This window comes from Electrophorus electricus, chromosome 2 (genome assembly GCF_013358815.1).
Source record: "Electrophorus electricus isolate fEleEle1 chromosome 2, fEleEle1.pri, whole genome shotgun sequence".
Taxonomy (NCBI): Eukaryota; Metazoa; Chordata; class Actinopteri; order Gymnotiformes; family Gymnotidae; genus Electrophorus; species Electrophorus electricus.
This window is the reverse complement of record NC_049536.1, coordinates 7,838,417-7,857,448: the sequence shown is the minus strand read 5'-3', so window position 1 is coordinate 7,857,448 and position 19,032 is coordinate 7,838,417. Positions and strand designations below refer to the sequence as shown.

Sequence of the window (19,032 nt, the reverse complement as noted above, 5' to 3'; positions counted from 1 at the left end):
CGTCCCCTCCGCACAACAAAAGGGGCTTATTTAGTCAGGTGGAGCAGGGCGGCGCTGAACAACCCAACGATTTCACATGAAAATCCTGACTTGAAAGAATTGCAACACTTGAATCGGAATTGCACGTTATTAGCAAGATTGTCAAGATTCTTAACAAGATTCTTTTATTGTTTTCTAAGTGATATTTATGTTATGTAATCGTTAAAAAAAAAAAGCACAAAAAAACTTCAGAACTTGCTTTGATCATCAAAACCGCTTTGTTTCATCTTTTTATTCCTTTATATTGGAATAAGATAAGAGTGTAATTGTGTGTGGTGCATGTCTGATGCTGTGAGGTACATGAACACACCGCTGAGGCTCAGCTTGTGGAACATAACCGCAACATAATTCACAAGGACAGTACTGGTCAGAAAAGCAGGACTGCATTACCCACAGCACACCAGATTGTCGCTGTTTCATTAATTTCATACTTGAACCAAGATTCCTCAATGCACCAGACCCTATTCTGGGTGCTATAGGCTGGGTATGATTTCATATTATTTACTGGTTCAATGGATATATTAACACCAAACTGTGTGAGTGAGTGTGTGCGCGTGTGTTTCATAGATAAAGCTTAAGTAATTGTGAAGAGGGGAATTTATGCTCAGTTCCAGATCATGGCTAATGGCTTTTGCCATGACCCACGAGGCACAGGAGTGAGTTTAACCAGCTCCAAAGGCTCTACCCATGCCCAAACCTCTCCTACCTCCACCTCCACCCAGCACCACCCACCACCCTCAGCACACACATGGCGTCTGTGCCAATATCAGAACATGGACAAGCACGCACGTGGGCATGGACAGAAAAGCAGCGGCCTCTCTCTGGCAGGAGGCCGAGGCGGAGTAACTGTCCGTGCTCGAGAGCGGGCGAGCGCAGCAGACAGATGATGATTACTGACTGATGGAGTGTCCTCGTGGCTGTGTCTTAGTGCGGCTGTGAATACGCTCCACATGTTGGAATATGAGAATCCTCACTGATCGCAGCAGTAAGCGCGTCACACCGCACAGGCGCGGGGAGATGACATCACACTCTTATGACAACGTGTCTGAACAAATCAGCATCCACTGCCATGACGGCAGGCTCAAGGAAGCCCCCTGGTCCTCACACACACACACACACACACACACACTTATTTATTGCTGTGCTGCCCAGTGCAGAATCTCAGGAAGGAACCATTACTGCACGCTGTTCTTTAGCTCCCTTCATCTGCAAGCCTCCACTACGTCCCCAACGCATGCAGCTGAGCCCAGCTGAGCGGTGCTGTGCGTCTCAGTGTGTCTTTTCACCGGAGCCTCAGGTACCGGGGAGACAAGCAGCACGCTCGCGCTGAAGAGTGCTACCACGCCACCAGACGCCTTTCACTCGCACCTTTTCATCATCTCATTAATGCAGTCGGCAATTGAAAAATTACACTCAGTTTATTCTTATGAGCCATAGGGGAAAAGCAGAAGGGAGAAAAGGAAGGAGATTAGAAATGAATAACAATGTTGCACCGGCAGCCTGCCAGGGAGAAAGGCTACCATTCCATTTGCATGTTATAGAGAAATATAACATTGAATCTTCCTTTTAATATCGGGATTGTATAAACACAGAAAGAAGCCTGAATAAATATTACAAATGGAAATGGTTTTTACATTGGACAAAAAATACTATCTATCTAGTTTATTTATTAATAGAACCAGGGGTTCCAGACGCTACATAAAAATACAAAAGATGATGTCGTCGTCGTCCCCCCGCCCAAAAAAATTCTCTTTCAAGCAGTAAGAGGAAAACACGCAAAGATTTACATTAGATTTAAATTTCTATCTAAACCGAAACAAAGTCACGAAAGCTCACTTTTCGCTAGCGTATCAGATCGTACATAAATAACAAGCCATTAAAACACTTCACCCTGATAACTGCTCAACAAAACAACATCAAGTCAGTTCCAGACACCCAACTGCACGGGACGAAGATACAGAAATAAAGGCAGTAACTATAAATATACCTAAATATTCATGTCTAGCCCTCGCTTGACTGTTCACGCCGGCAGCGAGCAGCGCTGTAGCGCTTTGCCTGTATTTCTAAAGCGACTAACTGCATTCCGCCCACATTACAAAGGTCCATTATTGCAGCGCGCTATCACTGCGGGGATACGGCGGCGGTAACGGCAGACACGAGGAGACTTATACCACGGGATAAATCCCCGCGTTAGAAAGCGATCTGCGTTTCCGGAAAGCCCACCGCATCGCGAGGTGCGTGCCAAAACGGAGGAGGGGGGATGGGGGGGGGGGGGGGGGGGGGGCGGGGTGAGAGAGCGCGAGAGAAAAGAAAGAGAAGGATCACCGAGTCGTTTATTTCACCTCTCACGCACACGCCGCTTAACTGCGCCTCATACACAGATATATTAATAAGGTATTATGCACAATAACAGTTTTATGGATTTTAAATGGCCATCATTTACCAACACTGTGCGCAGCTATCACATGGAAGGACAATTTTATAACCCCTTAATGTAAATCTTTCTCCACCTCCCCCCATCATCTGGTAGGAGGGACAAAACAGTAGAGAAGTTTTATTGATGCATGAGTCTGGCAGATGGATGTGCATACTATCAAAGAGAAAAATCTTTAATGATAAAAGAAAAATTTGCAACCGGAATCAATATGACGGGCCCTGCTGTAGGGTTCGCGCGGCCGTGGTGCGGCGTCTCGTGTCTGGGAAACGAGGGTGGTAAGAGAAGCGCGCGGACTGCTCCCCGCTCAGGGGTTGCACCTGCGGAGAGCACGCGGGGGCGGCGGAGCCCGGCCACGTCACGCCCCGCATTCCGAAGTGGTTGGAGAAAGGCAGGTTGCGATATCCGAACGTTAGGACGATCGACGGGCTGTTTGCGAGCGGTGCAAATTGTCTGGAAATGGCGGAACCCTCGACGCTCTGCAATCGGAGTCACGTAGTCCCCAGCGGTGAGGCCTCTGCGCTCCGGGGCCTGGACGCGGGCGACGGCGCGGAGGAGACGTCCGTCCCGGCACCGCGCACGGCTGACAGAACGAGGCGGAGGCGGAAGCAGAGGCGGAGGCGAGACGTCGGTCCCTGCACCGGCACCGAGAGCAGCTGACAGAACAAGGCAGATGAAAGCAAGAACAGTGAAGGCAACCAGGAGAAGATCTGTGTGCGCATGTGTGTGTTAGTGAGTCTATGGGCGGGTGTGTGTTTTTCCTGACAGGTTTACGGTCATTTCTTCCCTTAGTGGCAGTGGTCACGGGACTGTAGACCTGGTATGCGTTTCCTTTATGGGCAAAGCTATTGCTAGCTCAATGCTAGCGCGACACATCATCCTACTCACATTCCCTTCAAATCAGAACCGACATCTTACAGACATATACGAGTAAACGTCAGTTATTTGCTACATTTTAGACATTTATGTTTATTAAGACGAGTAAATGCTTTGATCGTTGATCGACTGCTCTGCCTTGATCCATGCATTATTCAACCGCCACCACGCTACACAAACAGGATGGCCAGTGCCGACCTTTACTTCACAGACACGTTATGGGCAGTTTTGTGGAACCAGGTGTATCACAGCGAGGGGTTTGTTTCTGGGGAAACCCCCCCCAATGTGCGGGGCCCCATGTGTGGTGGTCCACTGGTGGGGCCTGGTGGTAGTGGGAGGGCCAGGCCAGGAGCAACGCTCCATTACTACCTGCGTGATCCGTCTGGCTCCGCATGAAGACGGAGCAAATCAATTCTCCTGAGAGCTTAATATCCCTGTAGGTAGAACAAGCCCGAGTGCCGGCAACAATGAAGAAAGGATCCATTATGTTCCCAAAACAATAGAGCACTATTGGCACGGGACCTGTGGTAATTACTTCATTAGCTAATTTCTCCCGCCGGGACGGAGATTGCGTGCATGACGAAGACGACCTGACCGTGGAGGAGAGAAGGGAAAATCAACAGCTAAACACACGCTGTCTCCGCTAGCATCTGATCAATTAGTGCGATGAAAACACAATGGATTTTACATTACCAGTGGCCGCCATTGGGATATTTAATGTTTAGTTGGATGATATTCTCTGCACTGGCTGATGGGATGGTGAGAATCAATGGGAAAGAGAGAACGTCATCTTGTGCTCAGAGAAGACTCAATCAGCCAAGACTAATAAGACACACACACACACACACACACACACACACACAAACAGAGCAAGGATGACAAGTAGCTTTCCGATACACAACACTTCAAACTTGAAGCATGCTGGATTTCTTCTCCTTATATTTTCTCACTTTTTCATATTCGACCACAAAACTGTCATGTCCCAATTTTCAAACAGCTCCACAGACTGCACTCCTGACCAATAAACGTGAAGCGGTGCAATCTTTCGGGTGTTTCCTGTCCTCCGTTTTCTGAGCACGGAAAGAAAACTCTCTTTGTCATTATGAGGTTTATGAGGCCATCTGCATGTTGTGTTTGCCCTTAGCGTTGTGATCCGAGACGCATGGAGGGGCCACCAATCGGGGACGTCCCCAAAAGAGATGGAACACGCATTAGCCAGGCATCAGCGCAGCAGGTCAAAGGTCAAAGGGGAGCAAACCCTGGCGACAGCCAGCCAGACACTTATCATTTGAGGAGAGGGCCCAACGGTACAGCCGAACACCAGCAAAGAAAAAGATGAACACCAGCAAAGGGACAGTCAACCACCAGCAAAGGTACAAATGAACAGCAGAAAAACACCAGCAATGAGACCATCCAACACCAGGACAGAGAAAGCCAAACACCAGCAAAGAGACAGTCCAACACCAACAAAGCGTGTCTCTTTGCTGCACTTCATAGCACATAAGAGGCGTTTCCCTCCAATGAAGGCGTTTAATTAGGTACGGCTGCTGGGTGTGAACGCTGTGGTATAAACCATCTGGAGCAGAACCCGACTGCAGGAGAAGAAGCCCCAGGCCGCCAGGACCGGGACCCAGTCCCCCCTCCCCCGGCCAGCGCTCGGAAAAGTCATGTTACATTTAATACGGATGGGGGCCATTACTGCTCGCGACACGCGTCCCACCCCCTCACGAGTCATGCGTGAAAGAACACTTCCACATCACAATAAGGCTGACATGATCCAGTACGGGTAGCCATTAGCATAAGGAGCCATCGGGGTCTGGTAGGTGGCCACGATAATGCCTGTTTATTATGGACACACACACACACACGGCAAGAATCGCAGACACTCCCAAACCCAGCCAATCTATCACCGTAGTAATTAACAGAGTGGAAGACCGGACTGTACCAGTCCAGCCCTTTGGAACTGTGATTAAAAAATGCATATTCCAAGACAGCCAGGCCCACCTAAGAGTAAATTAGATTTATGAAATATTGAATAACAAACTGAAGGAGGAGGGAAAAATCTTTTCTTTCATCAAGGTGTTAAATAATGGTTATGTGAATGTGAACGAAGCAGGATGTGCTCCTCTAGTTTTCCCTGCGGTCGGGGGTCGCAGCCTGTGCCAACTGCACTTCACTACTGAGTCTGCTACATCTTTATCAGTAGTTACAGCGTAAAGAAAGAAAGTACTAATAGTTCACAACATAAAGAAAGAACAAAAGTTCATATGGACTGGGGAAGGTCAAATGTGTTTAGTGTGTGTGTGTGTGTGTGTGCGCTCACGTTTCCAGCAGGGCCCTCTGTTCACGAGGCTGGTATTAGCCTTCCTAATTGGCCCTGCTGTGTGTCTAGGAGACTGGGACAGGGGTCTTGCTGGGTCTAATTGACCCTCTTGATACCATGGTGGAACACTAAATGAAGGCAGTGTAAATAAGATGGAGAGGGAGAATCAATAGTGTGGGGCCAAGAGCCGGAGCTCAGCCTGGAGGAGAGGAGACCCAGCCCTGGAAAGGGCGGACATTCCGTCCCCCCGCCCTTAGTGGAGCCCCCCGCCCAAGCCCCCAAAGCTACAGACTCGACACCCATCCTGCAGGCAGGCAGGCCGGTGATGTGAGAGGTGAGGGGTTAGGGGTTAGCCCCATACTGTGGAAGGAGACGGGGAGGATGGAAGAGGAAGAGTAAGAAGGAAACAGGTAAGTAGGAACGGAGGTGAGCTGAGCAGACAGCAGGGCTGGGTATGGGGATGAGCCAGGATCAGCGCAGGGCTGGGTACGGGAGATGAGCCAGGATCAGCGCAGGGCTGGGTACGGGAGATGAGCCAGGATCAGCGCAGGGCTGGGTACGGGAGATGAGCCAGGATCAGCGCTGGGCTGGGTACGGGAGATGAGCCAGGATCAGCGCAGGGCTGGGTACGGGAGATGAGCCAGGATCAGCGCTGGGCTGGGAATGGGAGATGAGCCAGGATCAGCACAGGGCTGGGTACGGGAGATGAGCCAGGATCAGCGCAGGGCTGGGTACGGGAGATGAGCCAGGATCAGCGCTGGGCTGGGAATGGGGGATGAGCCAGTATCAGCGCAGGGCTGGGTACGGGAGATGAGCCAGGATCAGCGCTGGGCTGGGAATGGGAGATGAGCCAGGATCAGCGCAGGGCTGGGTACGGGAGATGAGCCAGGATCAGCGCTGGGCTGGGTACGGGAGATGAGCCAGGATCAGCGCAGGGCTGGGTACGGGAGATGAGCCAGGATCAGCGCTGGGCTGGGAATGGGAGATGAGCCAGGATCAGCACAGGGCTGGGTACGGGAGATGAGCCAGGATCAGCGCAGGGCTGGGTACGGGAGATGAGCCAGGATCAGCGCTGGGCTGGGAATGGGGGATGAGCCAGTATCAGCGGCAGAGCATCAGTTTTTTCTATTTGTCATTCACCAATACAAAGAAAAGACCTCTCAAGCCCAGTGTTATGAGATTTCAGCAATCGAAACAGCATAAGAACAATGCAGTGGCCCACACCACACATTTGCACAGTAACACCCCCCTTACCCACCCACCCAAACACACACAAAAGTTGTGTTAATTGAAACTTACTGGCAGAAAAACATGCTGGAAAAAGCTATGAAAGGTGTCAAAATCAATAACTGTAGCTTCAACACAACCGTGTGACTTAAGACGGGCTCCTCCCACTCCTGATGTACAGCAGAAGTGCTCTCCACTCCACTCTGTTGTGCAGACACATTTCGAAATGTCCATCATTTACGCCAATGTTCAAACCCAGGACATCTGTTGTAGTTCAGCTGGGCTGTTCATCTGACATTTTTTGCTAACCGAATGTCCAAGGCTTTGAGAGCTGGCTTGTAAACACACGTACCGCACGTTTCACAGGCAAATTTACTTGCTAATATCACGATTAGCAGTTTGAGGTAAATGCCACGGGTCCGGGGTGTTGAGAGAGTGTGCCGAGTGTAAGGCCCGGTCTCACGCCTCTCCCGGTCGGCGAAACGGGGGGAGGGCCTCATTCTTCATGCAAACTGTAATTTAGTAAGACCGCCTATTGATCCCGCGCGCCTCGTCTCCCAAACAATGCCACTTCAATCAGTGTGCTTGGAGGCTGCCCAGGCCGCTGCCAATAGCCCCGCGCGCTGATTTAAGAGATGGATAAAAAGTAGATATGTCGAAGGGTCGCTGGTTGACTAATGGCGCTCCCCTGGTGCAGGCCGGGCGCACGCAGCGCGGGCTCGAACGAAAGACCTGATGAGCAGATTAGGAATGAGGAGACGCGAGGCCGCCGGGAGCATCATTACGGGAGGGGGCAGGGAGGGAGGTGCAGGAGGAGACGCAGAGAGGTTCATAAGGAGAGGCTCCGACAGGAGGCCTCTCCCTTCAGACCACTGAACCCTTGTTCCACGATCCATGTTACGGTTTTGACATTTTTGTTAGACCTTTTTAAAAAATGTGCCGAAATGTGCCGTCTCCCCTACTTTTTCCTCTGAAAGCGTTTGAGCATCTAGCAGTAACTCAGTTTCAGTACCGAGTTATCAAACTTGTCCTGAACACAGAATTCAGTAGTGTCTCAGTCCCGAGTGCTCACAGCTCACACCTGTCCTGAACAGCAGTGTTTCAATATTGAGTGGTGAATGCTGCAAAAACACAACTGCTGCTTAAAGAGTTGTGCAGTTCTATGAAAACTTGGTTTCAAACAGAAGTGTATTTTTAAGCTCAGAATTATACTAAATATTACTACACCGCATCATACATAGATTGCTCAAGAAGACCAGAATGGCATTTTAGCACATGGAGGGATGAACAATGAATATGTATATGAATGAGTCAATTATTCAAAAGGGAGCCCATAATGAAATCAACCAAAAAATAATAATTCCTGTAATGATGCAATAAACAAAATCAAACATTAAAAATAACATGAACATTAAAAATCAATTCTAATAAATTAGCAGGTCTATTACTAACACAAAGTATAAAGGCATAACTGGAATGTAGTGTCAAGGTTTGAACATATGAATCGACATGTCTGTCTGTCTGCCCCACACACACACACACACACACACACACACCTCTGTCCTTTCCACCAGTGCTCGTAGACTTAATGTCTGTAAAGTATTTAATGAAACTAAAAATGCCTCTTCATTAGCTTTTACACACCCACCACACGCTACAACTACTACGAGGAGACAGCCCAAGGACGCTGACATGACACACACGCAGGCACAAGCTTCAGTCCCATACATGCTCCATGATAACAGCTTCGTCTGAGAATTCTCCCCATATTTACCAGGTCAATATTTGCAAAAATGGATTTTCTACTGGTGGGGCACAAAAACGCTGCAGGCAATAGATGACAAATTCATCTATCTAAAAAGATTTGATCCCTCTTTCCATGCCACGATAATGATATTATAATGTTATATAGGCCCCTGACGGGGGGGCGGGTCTGGACTTTGATTGAAAAGTCGTTTATTCGCCTGTAATTTCCTCCACTTCCTTCGGTCTTAAGCACAATAAACGAGGCTGCACCTGACGGAGCACCCGGACGAGGCCGCTCAAGGTTACCACAGAGACCGCGGTTAAGCGGAGTGGAGAGGAGAGTGTGCGCAGTGTCCTTGTGTCTCCATTCAGCACTCCTCCGTGTGGATCATTCCCCAATTAGAGAGAGGGAAAGGGAGAGGGAGAGAGAGAGAGAGAGAGGGAGAGAGGGAGAGAGAGAGAGAGGGAGAGGGAGAGAGAGAGGGAGAAAGAGAGAAGCAATGAGGTGAAGGAATAGTTTAATTAAAGCTGAGAGCAGAGTTGTGTTAACAGGATAAACAGGAGAAGATGTCACCTCATCAGAGTGCTCACTAGGAGACACTTTCAGGACAGAGTGGAAGCGCGGGACACACTGTAACGGGTGACAGCCCTGCGCCGTAGCCGCGGTTATCCTCTTTAACGCAGACGCGCTTCACGCGCACACCTCTGACTCATTGTTATGGGCCTTGTTTTTGTGTTGTTGGCGGGTTCCGTCAGTACCGTCAGTCTGGGACGAAGGAGAGCACTAATCACACGGCAGGCCATGCAGCCAGCAGCAGGGGAGGGAGAGGGTGACCCCTGCTGACGGACCCTCCCCTCTGAGGAGCACTCCGTTACGGTGGGGCACGGCTCTTCAAAAGCAGGCATCGTTTGGCTTGGTTTTCTTCTGTACCACCTAAAAGTGGGTCTTGACTATTGCTATTCATGAAAAATGGCCTGTTAGGTTCCACTAAACAAGTGTTTCTCTTTAAACAACAACTTGCTTTTTGATTTGTGTAAGTACACTGTCGATGCCGAGCAGGATGAAAGTCTGCTGTGTGTTTTCTCCGGGATCGGACAACCCAGGTCCGTGTCTCGTGGTGGAGCCTAGCCGACGTGGTTGCCCGTGTGTAGAGCGCCGCGTAGGCCACGGCCCAGCTCGGCGAGCAGGGGTGTTTGTGCCGCCATTACGATGAAAAACTAGCTCTTATGCGGCGGCTGTTGAAACACCATTAGGAAATGGAGACGGATGCAGAGAGGGACTCTGAGCCCGGTGCATGAGACCCACAGTAAATCAGACAGAGACTAAGCTACGGTCCTCGCTCCCCCCCCCCCCCACACACACACACACACACACGCGCTCCCACACACACACACACACACACACACACACACGGGACATAAGTCAGCGGAGAGTCTCTTCTTTAAGGATCGGTAAGAATTTGAAAGTTTATTAAACATTTGGGAATAAATAACGAACATACCACTGAAGAGTGCAGGGGATAAAATGTGAGCAGCAGTGCAGTGGAGAACACAGAGAGATGAACAACGAGGATGCTGCAATTAAACAGGAGATTAAGCCGCTTCATGTAGGCATCACTATCGGTAGGAGTGGAACCTTCATGGTTCCTCACAGCCTTATATAAAGCACCAGACCTGTGTAATCTTGTAGGCTTGATCGATGCCCATTTAAAATCTCATTGATTAGCAGTTGTAATTATTGATTACGTCATGCGTCTTAGGCGTAGAGGATGTGTGTGTTGGCGTACCCCAAAATCTGAGCGAAGGCACGCACAGAGAGCTGTCCTGTCCCACACGGCAGTCTCATCCCCATGACGACAGGTGCTCCCCTCCCCACCCCACCCCACCCCACCCCACCCCACCGCCTTCCCGCTCGGCTTCGTGCTTCCTGTCTCCCGTCCAATCGCGGCCTGCGATTGATTTCCCCGCCAGCGCCCGGGCATCCTTCAACTCGTGACGCGCCGGCTTGTTCCCGCGCTGCGGAGAACATCCCCGCTAAATTACCGCGCCATCTGCTCGCCGCCTTCGTGCGCGCGTGTCCTGCCCCGCCTTCCCCGCGCTGTCATAATGAGTATGCGCTATCGCGCCACGCCATCAGCCGCCGCCCTCTTAATCTCGTCTTAATCTCTCCGCCATTGTAATTTCAAATTGTTTTGTGTGTCACGGCAAATTGAGGGGCGCGCGTGCCGAGCGCCGCTCCGCCGCACACTGTTTTCATTTCCATCCTCCGCACCGTTTAAAAAAAAACAAAAAAGCAACCACAAAAAAAAAAACAAAACACTTTTATTATTAACATGCTTATATAAGTAAGAGAAACATGCAGCGTGTGGGGGAGGGCAGAGGAGGCGCACAGCTCCAGTAAAGAGGGCTGATGACGCGCTGATTACAGCACGCCTTCGATCTGGGCGGGCGCCTTGCGTCACTTACTGTCTGCTGCTCTTCCGTCGGCGCGCCGACGTGAGCAATGGCTCCCAACGCCATAGAGGCTTGCGCCGTTTGAAAAGCCCTCACTAGCGTTTATTACAGGTGCACAGAGCCAATACAGAGCGCCGGTGGGTTAGTGGCGGGTTGATGGTTAGCGGCGGGTTAGTTTGTTTTGTTTTCCCCTCTCCTGCTCTGCGCACAGCCACATACTGGTAATTGGGGATTAGTGAGCAAAATGAAACGGCAAAGACATAACAGGAGACTAGCGGGAGTGTGAAGGTGTGCTGCGTCTGCCCTGTAGAGTCAGCTGGGACAGAAAGATCACAGCACACACACACTGTGCTGTGTGTGCATGGTGTCTGAACACACGTATATGCTCAGTGCAGTTCCGAGCTTTTCTGCTTTCCCATTCTCACGCGCCATGGAACGGATTTCCAAATTCTGGAAATTTGGTGTGTACACATCCAAACAAACTTGAGTGAATTAATTTTATAGATTCTCCCGGCAGCCACGTAGGTGAATGATGTGCTTCCAATAGTACATTAGTAGACCATAATGCTGAGCCTCCGATCTTTGTGGAGAGGGGTGCAAATGGAATGGGGAGGTGAGAGAGAGAGCGCGAGCGAGCGTGGGTGATGTTTATCATGCAGGCCGTAGTCCCTGTGCCCTGCCACTGACAGTCGCTCTTGACAAAAGCCATCGTGCGTGAGCCACCGCTATCGAGTCCAGCTGAGGACAAATTTCAAGATGAACCAGAAATCAATTTGCCATCAAATTTTCATGCCTGTCCCATGCTCTCTGTGGCATTTTAATTACTGCCACCCTCGACCAGGGGTGCAGCAGATATTGACACTTAGTGCTGTACAATAAACTTTATTGGCAAGCTCTGCTTGATTGCTGTACTAAGCTAGAATAACAAGGGATATGGGAGGAGGTGCTTCGCACACGTAAACATGCTCACGCACACGCGTGTGTGTGTGTGTAAGACATTCTAATGGCCAAAATACAAAGAAGCAAAAAATGATGCAAACAGAAGCAGAGTAGGCCGCAAGGCTTCATGACCATTCATGTCTATCTGAGGCAACCATTTCAGCCAAAAGCCAGGACGGAGCTCGCAAAACCTGCCGTAAAAAGACTGTCCTGTCGGCTCTGGGGGCTCCAGCACTGAGACAGGACCCCTGAGGGGTGACGGTCTTAAATCACCAACGTTTACAAACGCCTGTACTGAATTCACCTCGGACGGCTGACCTGAGACCTGTGCTACCCGAGCCTCATCTCCCGCGCCGAGCAAGACCCACGTGGCATGGGCATGGAGCTGGGCCTCGGCCTCACTGGGCACGCGCCCGCTAGGAGGGCGGCTCTCTGGAAGGAAGTGACATGGACAAATCGAGCGTGAAAAAGATGAGAGAAGGATGGACAGAGAGACGCAGAGAGAGAGAGATGGATTTCCTGCCATTAGTGATCTATGGGCGATCATGCATCTACTTTCGGCTATACCGTTAATGGCCATCGGGCGCCATTAAGGTCTTTACTGCTATAAACGGCAGGCAGGCACGGCTTTGGACCAGTCCACCTCTATTGTGCTCCGGTTAGAAATCCTGCCGTATCTGGGAATGCAGAGTGAGAGGGTAGAAGCCTATCGGAGCTTAACAGAGCCACCACATTCACGCCAACATTCCTGCTTGTGTTCCTTATGCAAATGTGAGTGGAAGGCAGGGGGAGTTAGTATTAAAAAAAGCTTAGTTTGCCAACAGCATGTGTTATTTTTTTTAAAATCTAAATATATTGTGGAATCCTTAGACCTTGCAAGACATTTTTAAAAGTTCTAATCGCTGCCTAAAGTAGCATGTTCAAACAAGTGCATTACATTCAAAAGAAAATTATGGCAAAAAATCAGAAGGCAAAAAATAAAACATGAAATAATTGAACTGCGCACTGAACAAGACTGTGTAATCCTCTGCCAAAGATTCTAAACTGTGTGTGACCGTTAATAAAAAATTATTGTCACATTTCATGTTTGAACAGAAGAACATCATACGGGGGAAAAAGCAAAGAGATTCCAGGCAAAGTGAGGACATGAGTCTCAAAAGAAAACAGCCTCCAATTAATTCCTCAACAATAGGCTCTCCACATACCTGCAGGGCAAATTCAGCCACGCAGTAAGAGAGAGAGCGAGCTCCCTTTATATCTACTGCAAAATTACCAGTCAATGTACAAAATCAATTTGGCAAAGTGTGTGCATGGATATGAGAGAGAGAGAGGGAGGAATTTGAAGAATAGGAAATGTTGTTTTGGCGCATATAGCTACATTCTCTGTGCCCCTGTGCTGTGCCCCCAGGTTATCCGGGTCATCCAGTGGGCCAGCAGCAGTAGCACTGCGTTCCCGTGGCTCAGTCCCAGCGCTGGGCTACAGAAAGCCCCAAAAGAGCTTTTCATTCTTTTCCAAACAATTTAAACCACTTTTGTATGATAATACAATAATAGCAGCTTCCACACTAATTAGGCGAGCTATTTATAGAGAACTCAGCTGAGCGTCATTCCATCTACAACCCAAAGAGCGCATAAGCCACAGTTGTGTGCCTCCCTGCTGCGGGGGGGTTGGGTGCACAGGTCAGCGCCAGCGCTCAGGTGGCCGGGGCTCTGATTCACAGGCACGTCATAGGTCATGACTGAAACAAGCGCTAGAGATTGCCTCCTTGCTCCGAACCTTTTTCAAACACCTTGTGTAACTTTCTTGTAAACTGTAATTGTTTTTGTTTCCTTTCTATTTACTAAATCTCTCCACAACTGAAATGACTGCCACCAAATAAACCTGGCACAGAGGGGAGAATGGGGCAATATTTCACGCTCCACTCTCGGTTTATTATTCGCCAACATCATTTCTTGACAGGGCTTTGGTTTAACCATGACGCCCCCTACTGGTCAGTACAGGCACTCTGTTCATGAAAAGTCCATTTCTGTGCATTCCTCTACAGTCATTTAAAAGCCATCATGCAGATTATATCACAATCTGCAAAACCCCGCCATGGATTTAACGAGACAGCGCAGAGAACAGTGCGGGAAGAATGTGGGATAGCAGGGCGTTTCTCTCTACAGAACGACACTGAAATAATAACGGAGCCGTGGCGAAATGGACTAAACAGTTCCTTCTGGACAGCATCACAATACCGTTTCTGCTGCGTGCCAGTTTCATAATTAGTCCACTGTATGTTTTGGTTGATATTTTTCTCCATTACCCCTCCAAACGCCCCCCAATACATATTCACAAATCAACACACACGCGCGCTCGCACACACGCTCGCGCGCGCACACACACACACACACACACACACACCTCTCCCTCTCTCTGGAAATGCTCCCACTCTTGCTGGCGCACTTCCCTGGCTGTGTGGATGCTGACTGGTTCGACCCTCCCCCTGCATCTATGCAGTGCTGTGCCATCCGGCGACAGGCTGGCAACAGAAGCATATGTGTGCCACGGCAGGGGCCACGTGGACACACAGGACACGCGGGCGTGGAGGGGCCACGTGGACACACAGGACACGCGGGCGTGGAGGGGCCACGGCAGGGGCACGTGGACACATGGACATGTGGAGGGGGTGCGAGTGTCTCGTTAAAATCCCAATGCTCAGACATCCCCCCACCACCCCGCTCCCATGTGAGCCGCCCCACACGAGCCCTCACCTTGAGAAAGCACTGACCTCTGCACAGCTCCAATGCTATTAAATTAGAGAGATGGGTTTTTAGAAAGGCCACTCACCTCGTCTGAGATCAGTAATAACCCAGAGTGCCAAAGGTAGGCTAATCAAAACTCACGGTTAATATCTTTTTTTATCCTCCTTCTTCCCTTGCACAGTATTTAAAAAAAAAAAAAAAAAAAAAAAAACAACAAAAAAAAAAAACGAATGAAATTGTGCATAATAACTACATGGAATTCATGGTATGCCTGGATCGCGCATCAAAGCACACACAGGGCCGTGCTACTCATCTTTTACGGTTAATTAAACAAGTTTCCTAAAAGCCCCAAAACTTTAGCTAAATCGCTTTGATCTGTTCAGCAAAGGCGGAGGGAAAGGTTGGTGTTTAATAGCTGGAGCGCTGGTGCTCCCAGTGCACATGTTAAACTGGCTCTTGAGTTAGTGAGAGGAAACACTTTTAAAAACATACTGGCCATGCAGTGTAACGATGATCAAAGAAAACTCTCGCCTTACACCAAAATCAGTATTTCTACGTATTTATAGAGTTTTTCTTGCAAAACAAATGTTAAGATGCGAATTAAAGAAAAAAAAAAAGATCCCAACAGAGTACTTGTTCAAAAAACTTTCCACGCATAAGAAAAACATTTAGTCTCCGTCTCCCAGACGGGTCTGAAGCGCTTCTGCTTTGCAGGGTTCATACAAAACTTCAAAATAAAAAATTCCGGTTCAAGTGCCTTTTGGGAAACAATCCTCTAATCACTCATTTCCGTTCCAGCACGGATGCGCCACACGGACCAGGTGTAGCCCCCTCTCCTCCTGTAAGATGCATTTTCCCCCCGACTCTGTCTGATTCATCCTCACAAGCCCTCGGAGCGAAACATCGATGACCACGGTCCCTAAAAGAGTCATTTCTCACTAGTGGACTCAATAGGAGAGAGAGTTTAGGGGGCAAAGGGGCAGAAAGGGGAGGAGAAGAGAGCGAGTGAAAAAGAGAGAGAGAAAGAGAGAAAGAGGAAAGGAGAGAGGGAGAGAGAGAGAGAAATTGTATTTTCTGTGTGCACTTCTCAAGGTGATGGTGGTGAGCATGGGGAGCAGACATGCAGGGTAACACATTCACATTAAACACCTCTGTCACACTAAACACCTATGTCACATTAAACACCTCTGTCACACTAAACACCTCTGTCACACTAAACACCTATGTCACATTAAACACCTCTGTCACACTAAACACCTATGTCACATTAAACACCTCTGTCACACTAAACACCTATGTCACATTAAACACCTCTGTCACACTAAACACCTCTGTCACACTAAACACCTATGTCACATTAAACACCTCTGTCACACTAAACACCTATGTCACATTAAACACCTCTGTCACACTAAACACCTCTGTCACACTAAACACCTATGTCACACTAAACACCTCTGTCACACTAAACACCTCTGTCACACTAAACACCTATGTCACATTAAACACCTCTGTCACACTAAACACCTATGTCACATTAAACACCTCTGTCACACTAAACACCTCTGTCACACTAAACACCTATGTCACACTAAACACCTCTGTCACACTAAACACCTCTGTCACACTAAACACCTATGTCACATTAAACACCTCTGTCACATTAAACACCTCTGTCTGAAGCAGCCAGTCAGACACAGGCAAAGCACACGCACACATTCTTCTAGCCTGAGGACAAATGACTATGCCTTTCTATATACATACACACACACACACACACATATATATTCATTCACTGAAAGAGAGAAATATAGACATATCCAAAATTGTAGTGAAGTACACATGGTTTCCAGAGAAACATCAGCTGTGCAAGCAAAGTGCTTCTGAATTTGTAGGAGGAACCAGTTTATACTAGAAAAAAAGTCTAAAAGTATATTTTTTATATATAATGTGTGTGTGTGTGTGTGTGTGTAACTTGTGCTCCAACAGTGAGAGAACAGGTATGAATGCAGCTAATCAGGTGTAAGTGTAATACCTAATCAATTCATGAATACATTAGGCCGCTCTAATGGCCAAGGTGGAGAGGCCCAGCACTGATGCATTGCATAGATGATTGAGCAGAACATGGAACAGCAACACAATCAATAGCATATAGAGTAAGTAAACCCAAGGGGGATGGCAAGCACCAATCAGCTGCCTGGAATGTATTAAGCCACACTATATAGGAAGCTGAGCAACATTCCAGATCTGCTTCACACTAAACAGTGCTGTGGTAATGGGAGGCCTTGTGAATGCTTTCAACTAGGAAACCTTTCCTGAGCATGCAAATAACCCCCAACCCCCTTTATCTATGCATGGATATGTACTTAACCAACATCAAAATGCACATTAAAAAAAGCCCACATACAAACACTTAACAATAACAGCTACCATAGCTCTTCAAAGAAGAGCTAAAACACATCAGAACGGTTTTTTGGGTTTTTAATGGGCTAATTGCTCTCAGCATGCTGGCTGGGCCTCCGCGTTTGTCTACGTGGGTCTCGGTGAAGCGCTTCAGGTATCAAACCCCACCCAGCGCAGTGAACCATGTGCAGGTGAGCGTGGGGGTAGGAAGGGTCTTACGACCCAGCATCGGATCCCTTACGCCGACCCACAACCCCTCGACCCCTTGCTGGGCCCTCGGAGGGGAGGGGTGGGTGTGACCAGAAGCGGCCTCAAAGGATCAAGACCGAGGCATCTATGCCCGCTAGCGCATTGACCTCTGGAGGGGTGGATCTTTCCTTCCCTCATTCTCTTCACCTGCTTCTCTCTACCTGCTTCTCTCCCTCCATCATGGAGGGGGAGGGAGAGATGGACAGATAGATAGAGAGAGAGAGGAGGGGAGAGAATGCTACGTCTTTGAAAACAATTAGAAGCAGGCGCCTTATTGAGTGAGTGGCTGCGTTTAAGTGAAACTGATGAAACGTGTGTGTGTGTGTGTGTGGTGAGGCGGCGTGTATAAGTATGTGAAACGGGGTCATAGGTTAATCCCTATTGATTCAGCTCAGGTCTGCATACAGCACCGCTGGGAAAGGGCCACTTCTGCTGGCAATCAGCTAGCACAAATACACAATAAATCTTACTGTCCACAGCTTCTGATCACCAACAGCTCAGGCCAGCCACTAAAGAGAACCAGGGAGTGTGCACGTCCTACAGGCTAAAGGCTAACAGCTAAAGAGAACTAGGGAGTGTGCACGTCCTACAGGCTAAAGGCTAACAGCTAAAGAGAACCAGGGAGTGTGCACGTCCTACAGGCTAAAGGCTAACAGCTAAAGAGAACCAGGGAGTGTGCACATCCTACAGGCTAAAGGCTAACAGCTAAAGAGAACCAGGGAGTGTGCACGTCCTTCAGGCTCCCAAACTCCAGAGTGCAGACTGAGTTAAAGAACCCAGCGCAGCCTGTTGGAGACGAGACGCTGGCACATGTGGCTCACACACACTGGAACATATAATCGTGGCCGAGCACAGGTCAGTGTGGCATGCACACCAGCTCACTTACATGCGTACCACTTCCATTTGGTTTGTTTTTATTTTTGTGTTGAGTACTCTTCCTTTGAGTAGTTCTAAAAGCGCGTGCGTGTGTGTGTGTGTGTGTGTGCGTGTGCATGTGTGCACACATGCCCGCATACTATAGCTTTAATAGGGGAAAGTCCAACAGCATGGCATACACACACCCCAAGACAAAGCATAATCAATGTCCCCCGATCCTCATATCAATCACTTATAAGATCATTGGGCTAATTTTGTCTGGCGATAACAAATCAACAGTTAGTTGCCCCTTTTACACAGTAAATGAGTTTTTTGGAGATATTTAATAAGCTGTTTGGGCAAAGACGACCTGGGCCGTCAGAGGTCATGACCTCTGGTTATACCTGGGCGTGTCTGGAGAGATCTCAGACAATCGTTTCGATTGCAACGAACCTGTGGCGGAATCTTGAGAGCACATGTGCAAACACACCCCCACGCGCTCACTCACGCACACCTGCGTGCAAGCCTCCCACCTAGCTGCGTAACCACCGCCCACAACAGCCAATTAGACAAATGAAAAGCACCATTCATAAGGAGGGTTCGGCCTCGCTGGTTGATCAATGCGAGAGATCTAAAGCAACGGCCGTGATGAAACTGCGCGGGCATTTCATTGTGAGCAAACTGCGCATCCTGGCTAGGGCTTGGGAAACTAATATAATAATATTTTCCAAATCAATAATAA

At 48.8% G+C, this 19,032-nt stretch overlaps 1 protein-coding gene across 3 annotated transcripts in view; it reads right to left on the bottom strand.

Annotated features, from left to right (window-relative positions):
• Positions 1-19,032, bottom strand: part of wwox (WW domain containing oxidoreductase) — a 136,207-nt gene that overhangs the window by 68,115 nt on the left and 49,060 nt on the right. Inside the window, exon 10 of one of the 3 annotated variants that reach the window (XM_035536298.1) lies at positions 6,140-6,749. The exons of the other annotated variants lie outside the window; for them this stretch is intronic. Within the exon in view, the coding sequence (XP_035392191.1) occupies positions 6,669-6,749 (81 nt within the window). The 3' untranslated portion in view covers positions 6,140-6,668. Of the gene's footprint in view, positions 1-6,139; positions 6,750-19,032 lie in introns of those variants that run through there. 3 annotated transcript variants of the gene reach the window in all.